The following is a 13,510-nucleotide window of genomic DNA, read 5'->3' on the forward strand; positions in this document are numbered from 1 at the left end:
TTTCTTTTTAATTCACTAAAAGTTTGCTCCTTATTTCTATTTACCAAAAAAGTATTAATTTAATTGATATCTTAACACTAAGTTAAGGTTTAAACTGAAGTGAAAATATATTCTTTAAGAATCTGTTAAAGTTAAATTAAGTTTTAGAATAATAGCTTTGTATATTTTGTGGATAATCATTAAGCTTATCTTTTTAGAATGAATAGCAGTGTCCAATAGAAATATAATGGAAGACACAATGTAATATTCTAATTCCTAGTAACCAAATAAAATGATAAGATCATGTGAACTTAATTTTCATATTATATTTTATTTAAGTTAGTATATCCAGAATTATTAAAACTAAAATGATTAAATTATTATATTTAAAATTATTAAATCATTAAAATGATTAAAACTAGCTCAATTTTAAGTTTCAATAATAACATGTAGCTGGTGGCTTCTTACCTTGGCAGTAAAACTGTAAAATGCAGCACAGCTTGGAACCATTTACTTAAGATAAAATATTTCCATTCAAATTTCAAAATGATTAGATTCATTTTTAAGGGAATTTTACATGTTATTTAGAAAATATACTTCATTTTGTTTGGATCAATGTGTCATGTATAAAGTTATAAAACTCCTGTATCTCTTCTCTCTCTCCTTTTTTCTCTTATTTATGATTTCTCTTATATATGTAAAGACATATAATTGTATATATAAACATATTCATGATTTTATATAGCTACACATATACAGTCACAAGAAATGTTTCAATTCTCTAGTATTTTATGGATGTGTCTATACAATTACTAAAATTAATAGATAAACAAAATTATTGAATCTAAACTTGCATCAGCTACTATTTTTTATGCAGGGGTCAAACAATTTAGACTTTACTTGAATTCAAATTTCAGCCTCCAAAATGGTGAAAAACATTCCTCTTTGCTATAATGTGGTGTATTTCTAGTCCTTTTTCCTTTGAGCATTGACAATGAAAGTTATTTCTGTTTCTATTTCTTCCAAAAATGGTCGAGAGTACTTATTTTCAAAAATTTTGTTCTTTGAAAGAACAATTTACATTTATTTTTCAGAGTACTTCCCCCAAACCACAAAGATTTGATTTGCTCTTATTATAACTCATTATATTTTCCAGCCTATCGGTATTATATCCATAAAAAAAGGATAGATATTTGTGAAATGTTTCAACGGAAAGTTCTCTCATACAAGGAAATAAGAGGAAAACGTGCACAGAAATCTTCACATCTAATTCTTCTAAGTACACTCCTCTTCTGTTTGTCCCAACAACTCAATTGGTTTCATGGGGAGCAAGTATTATCACTATTTTTATTTATCATGAAGTAGCTCACTGTTAGGTAGTTATATTTTACAATCCAAGCTTATGTGTACTTATGTTTTAGCTTGGACTTGTTGTGTGCAACAAGTAATTACCATGACATTTCTGTTAGGGGAGATAGCTGGCCTTTTAAAACATCTCTTCATTATATTAAGACATCATGCCCTACAGTCTCTGCTAAGGCTATACGCTATGTCATCTGCAGAGTTACTGAGAGTAAGATTAAAGTCTCCACTTCCATTTCTATTTTTGGAAAAACAGAAACATTTGTGGGACACTTGGAGTGTGTGGTTTTGGTAGCTGAGTATAGAAGAGGGACCTAGAACTTAAAAACTAGACCGAGTTTTACACAAGACAGGGATTCACAAGTGGTTATTAACAAACAGATTGCACAGGTGAGTGGGAAACAGGGGGCCTTGATCTTTCTTAGCTCAGCCCCCACCAGGTTCCTGATCATGCTGTCCCTGCTGTTCGTGTCCATTGTTTTGTCTGAAATGATGGGGTATCTAGAAGTGCCCACCTCACTACCCCATGTCATCCTCAGACCATATTGGCTATGACATGCTTTGCACTGGGAGTGTTTTGGATATCAATGACTTCTGTTTGCATCTTAGAACTGAATTATCTTCTCTTTTCATCAGACTCTTTTTTTCTGGCAACAACCATTAATATTTTGCTTTTTCCCCTCTGCTGAACTGGTTGGCAAGCTTCTAGAAATAATTGATCAGAAAACTGGTGCAAAGTTTTCTAATTGAAAGATGTAAATGAAAAACTTGTAAAGTCAAGTCTATTTTCATCATGTGTATACATCTCTAAGTCAACATTGTTCCTTTAAAAATGACTTCCATATTCAAATATACTTTTACCTATCTTAAATAATTCCTGCTGGGGAAATCACAAACAGAATTGTTGTATATAGGTATGTACATTTTTAAACAGCAAAATCGTACATGGTAACTGAGAGCTCTGTTAAATGGCCTATGGCCTGCTTCAACATAAGAAACTGATTCTCTGCAATGACTTTTAGAAAGTGCTTTTTTTTTTTTTTTTTGGTACCGGGGATCGAACTTGGGTCCTCGCGCTTGCGCAGCAGGCGGCAAAACCACTGAGTTAAATCCCGGGCCCTTTAGAAAGTGTTTTTAAATATACTGTTTTAAAAAAAATCTTTAGCTAATGTGTTACATCACTAACAATGGCTTACAAGGGTGCCATCATCTCTCACAGAAACCTGTGAAAATGTGTAGAAATAAAAAGTGGCAGTATCTGTTATGTCTTAGCTCTGTTGGGCATTACTTAAAAAATATAAGAGTAAACCTGAGCATGATGGCACACACCTATAATCACAGCACATGGGAGACTGAGACGGGCAGATCATGAATTTGAGTCCTGCCTGACTAAAGTAACGAGATCCTGTTCCAAAATTTAAAAAGGATGAGGATGTGGGTCAGTGGTATAGTGGCCTGTGGTCATCGTATCGAACTATACAAGAATACTCTATATGATTTAAACACTTTCTGTCTCACTAAAAAACACATTTCTTTCACACAAATAATTTCATATGTGACTGGCAAGGGGATATTGTATGATGCAGAAATTGTGTTCATTCATGCATAGTTTTCCCAGCATACAATGTTTTGAAACAAGGAAGACTTTTTCATCACACTTAATTTAGAAAACTTTTAATGTAGGAAATCAATAGAAATGTTTTATTTTAGTGCAAATGAAGGGTTGGTGTCCCCAAGGATGTTTGTGCTTAGATCTTTCTCACTATGTTAAAATACAGAATTAAAAATTTTCTTTCGGTGATATCAAATGGCCCTCAGTTTCAATATCAAGGGACAAAGGATGAGGAGGGCTAGTTTTTAAAGCTTTTATGGACTCAATGGTTGTGATTTTAGGTATTCATATTGGAAGAATAACTGGGTAAGTATTTTTTTATTGGTATCATTATGGCTTTTAATTAGTTCTCTGGTTACAAAGTTTCTTAAATTTTGAGTGCAGTGTCCTAACCATGGCTTGCCTTAAACCCTGTTATTTTTGGAGCACAGATTTTCAGAAGATATTTAGTTTCTTTAACAGAACACGTGTTCTGCTGGGTTGTAGCATATATCCTATGTCTAAAGAACCTACACATCTAAAGTTTTACTTTGCTTAAACAACTAAATATAACCATTTTGTAATCAAAAATCTAATATAATAATATAGAGCTAAACAGACACCTATTTAACTAGAATATAGCAATAACAATAATGTATTAAAATAATTTACTCCATCAGCACTTGCGAGCATTGTATTACTACAGTGTATTACATCTAAAATGCTCAACTATGATTGAGTCTTCACTTTCAGGCCCAATGATTAGTTTAGTTTACCAGTAAGTAAATACTAATTTATAATTTCTCTGAAACAGAGACTGTCATGAATTTGTTGGAAAAAATACTTACCTCAGAAGAAAAACTCCCCCAAACAACTTTCCTTATCTTCTTTCATATTATGGAAATAACTTTTTCTTAGATAGAAGTGTTAGCCTGACTTCAAAAGGGGAAACTGTGTCAGACACAATTACAAAAGCAGTGCTAGAGAGTTTGAGTGTGCATTTCTTATTCTAAGCAGTATTCTTACTTACTCTACGTTCTTTGTCCAATCTGGAGGGTTACTCAAGGTCATAAATACACAGTTGGTCAAAATAGTGCACATGATAAGCATGCTGAATAAAGTAGATTACAGTTAAGGAATAAACATTAGTTTGTTGTAATGGCCATTTAAAAATGATCTAATGTAAAACTAATCAACACAGGACAACTGTGAAATTAATCTTATTTGTATTAAATCAATGATTTTAAAGTGATACTTCAAAGACTGTCATATTATTTGATTTACTTTTTACACATCATATACTCATAAAACTGAATTTGATAAAGATCTATTTGAAGCAAGTGGGAATTATTTTACTTCCCATTTCATGCAGTGAAATTGCAAATGGGCTGGGTATCCTTTTAAAGTGCGTTTCAATTTTCTCAACCTATGACTTGATATTGAAAAATATTTCTGTTTAAAAATATTTATCTCAAAATAATTCTAAACTTTCATACAGTGAAATCTGTATTGTTATACCAAGAGAAAGGAATTCTAATTCTGAGGAGAGCTTCAGAATAGTGCTTATCTGGTTTGGAATGAGGTATACTATGTACTCGAGGTTAAGTAGGTGGCCTCATGGGTCCCTCTACATTTTAAAGTGAATACAAAAAATGGGAAAATAATTTTACTTTATAAGCACACAACTGTGCCTCCCTTTAATATGATACAAACTATAGAGAAATGAGTTACATTGCTAGAAGGTTACTTGAGCACTTATTTACAGTAGAGTTCCCGGTCAATGTGATCCTTGAATGTGCTGGTTTATATATTCTCAGGCTTTATACATTGCATCCATTAGTCTCTCATAAGTCAGTGGAGAATTATACCTGAAGTGCAATCTTACCACTTATGCCATATTGTAAACTTAAAGAATAGTAAGTTCCCCTGGTAGTGCAATTTCTCTTGGTAAATCGGTTTTTAAAGTTTGTACATAGGCTTGTTTTAAATTTGTCTATATAAAGTACACATTCTTAAACACTGCCTTAAAATAATCTTTCTGTTTGATCATTACTAAAAATTTATTAAAGTTAACATGTCTTCTTCCCTTTCACATACACTTTCTGATATAAATTTGTATGTGTTTGGTGGGGATTCAGATTAGAGCATGCTGGACAACTGCTCTTCCACTGAGCTATGCACCAGTCCCCAAATAATTTTAAATTTTACAATTTTTTGCTATATTTTCAACCAGGTACATAGGCACAAAGTAGACATTTAGTATACATTTCAGGAATGAATGAAGGATAGATTTAGAGGCTAAATATATAGAGACAATTAAGGCAAACTGGTGAACATTTGGGAATGCAGATAAGAACACTAACTCCAATAGACTGCTTCTTTACAAATAGTTATATATGATTTAATTAAGGCTAATGAAAATGTGAAGGAAATTTGCTCCTGTTCCTATTGTATGATGTAGTTCATTTATACACTCATTATCATGGTTTCACGCTTACTTCTACAATCAATAATAATGTTATAATGATCTTGCTACAGTATAAATAGGAGAAAACCAATAGTAACAATCAGTTAAACTAATAATGTTACCAATGATCTCAAACAAATTACATAAATATCTGAAAGTAAGAATAACATTCCCTTTAAAAATCATGTTTTAAATAGCAATTAGACAGTTCACATAAAAAAGGATATGAGTGTACCAAAATCTTAATAGCAACTTTCCTAATGGGGTTTAGTGGAGTTAAAATATACAAGGCAGAGGTGGCACTGAATCGGAAAATTGCCTTCCCTTTATTCAATACTATAAAAGTCTGAAAAAGAAAATATGAAAAAAAATTATTGAGTTAGACATGTGACTTGTTTGAAGAGTTTAACACATCAAGATCCTTTTTAAAGCTCATTTATTTGTTCAAACGTGTTTCTTTAAACTAGTTAGTACTGTGCAAACATGTTAGATGTATTCTATAAATATGTTAGGTATTTCTCCTGAAGTCAACATACAGTTACAAATAAAGATTCAATTTACCATTATCTAATCTGTCTCCAAGATTCTAACTTGCTGATACAAACTTATATCCTACACAAAATTTTTTACTAAATTATACTGCAGCTTTACAGATTTCAATTCTATTTAAAGCTTGCCATCTGTCTTCAGCTTTGGTAACTTCAGCTTTGGTATTCTGTACACACTGCTATTCAAATAATCTTTTACAAATATTTTAATTATATCAAATATTTTAACTGCAAAGTTTGTAGCGGCTTGCTATTGTCCCTAGAATTACCTGGTTTCCCTATTCTATAGATCGAGTGAGCAGGGATCAGCTTTCCAGCTAATACCGAGAAGGGACATCTGTGCTGAAAATTAGCCTAAAATACATCACTTCAAAGAATCTTCCGTAGCTAAAATTCTGTCATCTGAAACCTATCATGATCAACTTAGCATTTAAGCTACGCTGCCCAGGGATCCTTCTAGATTCCCTCTAACCACCTCTTTAGGATCATCTTTTATTTTTTCTCTGCTCTATCCAATGTAACCCTCTTGTCAATCCTACTCACAAGTGTCAAGCTCTCCATCTGACCCTGAAAACACATGTCACAGATCCTTAGAGAGAAAGGTGGCAAAAAAGAGGTCATCAGATACAAACTTCCTGCTATTTCAAGAGGACATCTCAGAGCAGACTTGACAATAAAGTCCCACCCACAATGACTACTATTTATTAGAGGTTCTTACAGTCGCTTGTATACTAGAATATGCTGGAGAGATTTTCAAATTGCTAGTTTAAGTCCCACTTCAGACCCACTGAATCAAAATTCCTGGAGGATGATATAGGTTTTTAAATTTTCCTCAGGTAATTTTATTATGAAGTAAGGGTTTAAGCCCTGCTCCCTGCGGGATGTTCTCAGCTGCCAAAGTGATCTGCCTTGCATCTTTCTGCTGTCTTCTGATCACTCCCTAATTGTTTCCCCTACTACTAACCATTAATATATTAATTTGTACACTTTTGCACATTGCTTGTAATCAGTCAAGCAGAAATTTCCACATTGTGTTCATTCCAGGGAGGACTGGGTTAGATATTATAAACCACTGAGAACAAGGAGCCTGTAATCCACTTCTTCTCCATTTTGCCACAGTATTTAATAGGGTGGTTTGCAAAGAAACACTTGTTTTAATTAAATGTTGGTTTACCATTAAGATGCTGTTTACCTTTATAGCATCTATTCTATGTATTGATTTACTTGATAATATGTTTTTACCCTTTAACTAAGGGCTGTATACTATACATTCATGCTCACTGACAACATGCTCTGTTTGAAGAGGTAGGCAGAAATATTTATATTGTGAGTATAAAGGGCAGGGAAACCAAGTGTTTTGTTTATCAACCTTTTGTATTTAAGACCATACAGGCAGCCATTACTTAACTAACTATATTCAATAACTGCACTTTATAAGTTAGAGGAAGAGGCTAAGTGAACTACATTTTAGCAATAGAAGGATTATCTGCAAGGGACAGAAGACATTGGGAAGACATCCCTGTAAGTACAGAAGGATTAAAAGATTGTCTTGACTTGCAGGATTAGGTGACTTAATATTACAGTCAAACAATCAAGAAGCATTTAGGCATTCAACGGCAGTAATAATGTGCAAAAGTTCACTAGAATTTAAATTGCATTAATTCACACTTTTTTGGAGACAATTTCTCTGAAAAAATAAATTTTGCAGTATTAGGAGAGAATTTTATTTTGAAATATCTCCAAAAATACAGTGAGCAGGAACAAACGGTCCCTTTCAACATGGAACCCTGTTCTCTTCCTGCAAGATTAGCCTGTGTAGAACTAGTGGAATCAAAGTGGACACTCTGAGATCACCTTCATTGAGTTTACAGGTTCTGAAACAGTGAAGGCCTTAAGGACAAAATCTCAGTTTATTTCTAGAGAATAACAACTGCCACCAACAAAACCCTGAGTTATGAGAAATGAGAAATAAAACTGATGTCTTGTATACTGAAAGAATTACAAGAAAGATGTTTGAAATTTGGGGCTGTGATGTTATTGATGATGTACTTCAACCAAAAATTATTTGAGAACACGATAGATAATTAGGTGGTGAATAAACAGTACTAATTCTAAGGGTTGGAGATTTAGCTCAGAGGTGCCACTGCCTCCTCTGCAAGTACAAGGTCCTGTGTTCGATTCCCGGTACCAAAAAAAAAAAAAAAAAGAAAAAAAGAAAAAACTAGTACCAATTCTAAATCATATTTCCAAGTAATGATGTGACTTTAAAATTAGGACACATTGTTACTAACATTATGAACGCTATAGCTGAAAATACATTGCCTCAGGTATTTTTTACTGTGGAATGCTATTTGCTTCTTTTCCCCAGGCAAATGCACACCTTACGAATTTGCTAAAATTTTTGTTAGTTTGAAGTAAGAACAAGCTTTACATATCAATGTGTAAGACTATATCAATCACAGAAATAAAAAATGATACAACCTAATTTTAAGTCCTTTAAAGTGTTGTACTACTAAATACTGTATGTAATTTCACCTCTGGGTTAAGAGCTCCGGCTCTGGAGCTGAACTGTGTAGGTTCAGATCCTGGATCCACCACTTATGGAGTGAGACCCTGTTAATTTAATAAACCTTTCTCAATTCCCATCTGTAAACTGAGGCTAACAATAGCAATTGCCTCATCATTTCACTGAATATTTAATGAGCTAAAGAATTCAAATGGTGTCCAACACGGTATGAGCACAGCAAATGTTAGCTATTATTATCACGAGCACTATTTTTAAGCTCTTACTCCACTGTCATTGTTTTGAAGTAATTTTTCTGGTCAACTTAGAAGTCATTAAGATGTATTGTGGCGTTACTCATCTGGTTAAATTAATGGCAATAGTTACATTACTAAGCTGCACAGTGTTTATTTATTAATATTTTAGACAGGGTTCACCAAGTACCTCCAGCTGCCCAGGAACAGGCTCTGTAACCCAGGCTGGCTTTGAATTTGCAGTCCTCCTGCCTCTCAGGCCCAGAATCACAGATGTGGACCACCTTGCCTGACTAACCTTTACAATTTTAAGATTCCTTTTACCTGCATCATTTCATGCAATTAAAATAGTTTGGTGCCATGTTTTTAAGTGTTAGAACTTCCTCCATTAACTTCTTCCAAAACTCCTAAAAGTCACAGACTACCCATGTTGCATCTCAATATTCACCCATAGAAATATTTCATGAATTAAAATAGTGCAGTTAGCTAAGGCTGTTCACACCACTGTAAATATATCATGGTTCAAGTTCTGGTTCTCATTCATGGGGAGGATAAAAATAGACTATGTTAGCAAACAGGAAAATTCCATTTTTTAGTGGAAGACTCATATTAACCAAACTTAAAAGCCTGACACATAAAATCAGGTGCCAATCTATTTACAATGAGAAATATTACTTTCACGTAGATTAAATAATTACAATGGCATAACCATCATATTCTTTCCCTTTAGTAGATCTATGGGAAAAAAAATTATAAGCAGAAGTTTCCTTGTTATACATACAGTCCAAACCAGCTGACTTAATTAAATGCTACAGAATTTTTATTGTCATGTTAAGCAACCTGTCCTTTTCTTTCCAAAGTCATACCAAGTGAACCATTCCTTTTCTTTAATTAGTAAATATTTTAAATTATGTCAGAGTAAATCATAGCCCTCTATTTTGAAGACATTTGCAAGCATACAAATTGTAGATCAATAGTTCTTAGAGGGGAAATCCTTTCTAGTTTCATAGGGTATGTTTCATTATAATCATCTATACTAATATAGTAGTTAAATTTCAAAACTTTAACTCTACAGTATAGGACTTAAATAAATTTTATTGAGAAGTACATGAATATATATTTAATGCCAAATTTTGCGAAACTTGTTTAAAAGGAAAAAAAGGAACCTGTTTAACTGTTTCAATTTTTATATGACTTCAAATAAATAAAACATTTTAAAGATTGCTAATCAAAGTGTGGCCCACATTCTACTGGCAGGATGGATATCATCTACTGAATGGCTTGTAAGAAAGGGGGGGTCTTGTGCTCCATGCAGCATGGTGCTGCAAGTCTATAATCCCAACAACTTGAAAGTGAGGTAAAAGGATAGCAAATTTGATATCAACCTGAGAATTTAGCAAGACCCTGTCTTGAAATAAAATGTGAAAAGGGACCTGGGGATATAGTTTAGTGGTAGGACACTTATCAGTTCCATCCCCAATACTCCAAAAAGAAAAAAGAAATCTTGCCCTAACCCAGACGGGTGCAATCAGAATTGGCAATTTAATAGCATCTTCAGGTGATGTATATAGGCAAGTTTGAGGAGTAGTCCTTTAAAGCAATAGGACTAGTCCCATTCTGAATGGTTAGTATCATTTCCTTTAGCCAGCACCTGTAACTTCAAATTTTGCTTTCTTTGAATGCAATTTCTTCAACCATTGCCTTTAAAATAGTCTGATTTGACTAATCAAGTTGTTCATATCTTCCTTAATCCATAAGCCATCAACTCATAATGATATTAATATATCTTTGGTTTTTAGATTGAACTGCTTTTATGCTGATAAAGGCAAAATATAGACTGGTAATAAAATGTCAAAATAGTCAGAAAAAATACCATCTTCACTCACCTGATTTAACTATAGAAATTGGTTAATTCTGACAGAACAATGTGGTTATTTTAAATTAGGAAAGTAACTTATAACTGTTGCTTTGAAACACACACAGATAGAAAACAATTGAAAGGTTTTTGTTTTGTTCTGTTTTTTTTTGTTTTTAAAGCATTTTAATTTTAATATTTTTCCCCTCAGAGTAATGTTTTAACCATGTGTAGGTGATCCAGAATCTAGCCTGCCATAATCTCAGTGAGGTTAAGAGAAGTTCCTAATCATATTCCAGATTAGTGGATAGAAAGCAAAATGTATTTCTGGTTAAACTTCCACATGTATCATTTGCCTGTGGGAGGGTGCTAATTCAAAGATTATTTATTGGCTTCTATAATGCAGATGATTGTGAAGAAAGTTCAGGTCAATTAAGAAGTATAAAAACAAGAAGTACAACATGTATTAAATTTGGATTTTTACATAGCTACTATTTGGGTAGCTATCATGTGCTTAACCATGTTAGCAATAGTAGGTAATTAGTTGTATTGATATCAAGTTCAAATTTTGTTACTGTGAAATAGAAAGTGTTAATCTATTCATATTTCCTCACTATAACAAATTCTTCATGTCTTATAAATGTTTCTGTTTATTATACTTTATATAAAACTAAGTGACAGTAAAGAGTATTATAAAATCTTTCACATGGAAAAATTATGGATATCTATATCTATATCTAGCTGTCTATCTATCTATCTATCTATCTATGTCTCCAGTACTACATCTGTTGTCAAACTCAATTTGTTCCATGTAGGTGCAGTTCCACTGAGCTACAACCCCAACTCAATTTGTTCCAAATTCATGTTCAAACAACAAAAAGTTCAAGAACTGAGAATATTTTTCCCATAAGAAATAATAGGAAACCAAATAATTGGTTCTGAGGCTCAAAAATTACACGTATAAATTCATTTTTCCAGGACTTTAACAACTTTCACAATGATTTCTTTCTTTAACTCTATCTTGGTTCTCAGTTTTCTCCTCAGCCTTACTGCTAATATCATTAACTTTCTTTGGAGCCATGGTTACAATATTTAATGCAAATAAACCCTCAAAATACACAAGGATGAAAGTTTTAATGTACTGACACAAGCACTGTGTGTTGTCAGGGTGAGAGCAGCGCTTAGACTGAAGCTTCACCCCTTTGCAACACATAACTCACTCTTGGTCCTTACAGGTATTTTTCAGGTCAGATTTTCCATTCAACTATAGAAAGTTAAGAACACAAAGCAGATTTTTTTTGAACTTTGCTGTTCAAGTAATGGAAAGTTCAACCTTGGAGCCATTCAACAACTGAGGTATCACTGTATATAATTATGTATGTATGTATATATATACACATCAGAAATTATATTAAATTTAGTTGTCTAATTGAAGACTTAAGTGAAGACACTGTATATGATTATATATATATCAGAAAGTATATTAAAGTTAGTTATTTAATTGAAGACTTATTGGAGGTATAAAGTCAATACTCACTTTCTTATTGATATAGTAGGGGTCCAGGTCTTCCAGGGGCTCTGACACCATCTCTGGAGGAATGTCTCCATAAATAAATGGGAGGTTCTTTCCAGCTTCCAAGTCACTGTTTGGCTTTGGTTTGTTCTCATCATCGTTGTCTTGCTCTTTTTTGGGTTTCTTGGCTTTCTCTTCTGCAGCATGTTTTTCGATAGCAGCAAGAGATTCTCTAGTAAAAAGGTGGAAGCTTTCAGGTCCTGGGGGTACCAGAAGTGCCTGTGCCATCTTTTCATCCTGCACATTTAATTACGTTTAGCTTCTTGCATAAGAATTATCTACAGTAAGTGAAAAAAATGCAGAAGAGTGAGGAAAACAAGTGACAGAGAATAAGAAAATCAATCAGGATGCCATTTAATCATCTTTAGTAATTTTTAAATGTGAATGTGAAGTCATGCTTTTACAGCTTTTAATTCAGAAACATTATCATTTGATCCAATTTTTAATAATTCTTTATAAATCTGCCAAAGGTCTGTTCTGAATCTTAAATAGCTTGATTTAGCCATTTTACAATGCATTTCTATGTTAAAACATTGTATTGTAAGCCTTAAATACATAGAATATTGTTAATTAAAAAATAAAATGTTAACAATAGTCTGTTCTGAAACTTTTGAGTTAAAATGTTTTATAGTATACTTTCAGTAAAAGAGTAATGCTACTACTACTGATCAGTAAAATTGGGTAAGGGGCCATTCATAATTCCCCTCTCCCTTCCTTTTCCATAACTTAACTAACTCCTCAAATAATGAAGTACTCTTGACAATGAAATTTTTTATTTTTGGTACCGGGGATTGAACTTGGGTCCTTGCACTTGTGAGGCAGGTGGAGGAACCACTGAGCTAACTCTCCAGCCCTGACAATGAAATTATTGTGATACATTCCTGACTCAAAAAATTTCAGGCTAGGAAAGGAATTTTTGCCTAACTAGTCAGTTCTGGTTCAGTATCATTAACTGCAGCATCTAAAAAGTTCTCAACACCAGCAACTAGGAAGCCACTGCCTCAGAAAGATGTATCCATCTTTGGACAGGATTTCATTTTTATCATTAAGCCAAGATCTTTTTCTTTTAACTTTTCACCTTGGAACCTTTGGAGGCACCTTCTGAGGCAATGTAGAATATGTTTACTTCTCTTCCAGTTTGCCGCCCTTCAAATATTCTATGACAATTTTTTATATTCTTCCCAAATCTTCCTATTGGAGTAGTGGTTAGCAGAATGAACTGTGTGACTAGATTCTCTCTGCTCTGAACCCTGGTTCTGCCACTTAAGAGATGTGTGACCTTGGAAAATGGAACCCACATTGCTTCAGTCTTTATGAAATGGGAATCACAGGAAAACTGACCTTCCAGGATTATAAAGAATAAATGAGTTAATTGATG

The 13,510-nt window shown here is 33.3% G+C and overlaps 1 protein-coding gene across 10 annotated transcripts in view; it reads right to left on the reverse strand.

The window, feature by feature from the left end:
* The window catches only part of Scn3a (sodium voltage-gated channel alpha subunit 3), a 110,916-nt gene that overhangs the window by 69,335 nt on the left and 28,071 nt on the right, over nucleotides 1–13,510 (reverse strand). For all 10 annotated transcript variants that reach the window (XM_013076038.3, XM_013076049.3, XM_087199724.1 and 7 more), the window contains 3 exons: nucleotides 12,097–12,410; nucleotides 5,627–5,745; nucleotides 3,963–4,052 (listed from right to left, as the gene is read on the reverse strand). In XM_013076038.3, the coding sequence (XP_012931492.2) occupies nucleotides 3,963–4,052; nucleotides 5,627–5,745; nucleotides 12,097–12,360 (473 nt within the window). In that variant the 5' untranslated portion in view covers nucleotides 12,361–12,410. The remainder of the gene's footprint in view (nucleotides 1–3,962; nucleotides 4,053–5,626; nucleotides 5,746–12,096; nucleotides 12,411–13,510) is intronic.

The sequence above is a fragment of the Heterocephalus glaber genome, unplaced genomic scaffold (genome assembly GCF_053883595.1).
Source record: "Heterocephalus glaber isolate CG9 unplaced genomic scaffold, H.glaber_assembly_v1.0 deba00000347, whole genome shotgun sequence".
Lineage (NCBI taxonomy): Eukaryota > Metazoa > Chordata > Mammalia > Rodentia > Bathyergidae > Heterocephalus > Heterocephalus glaber.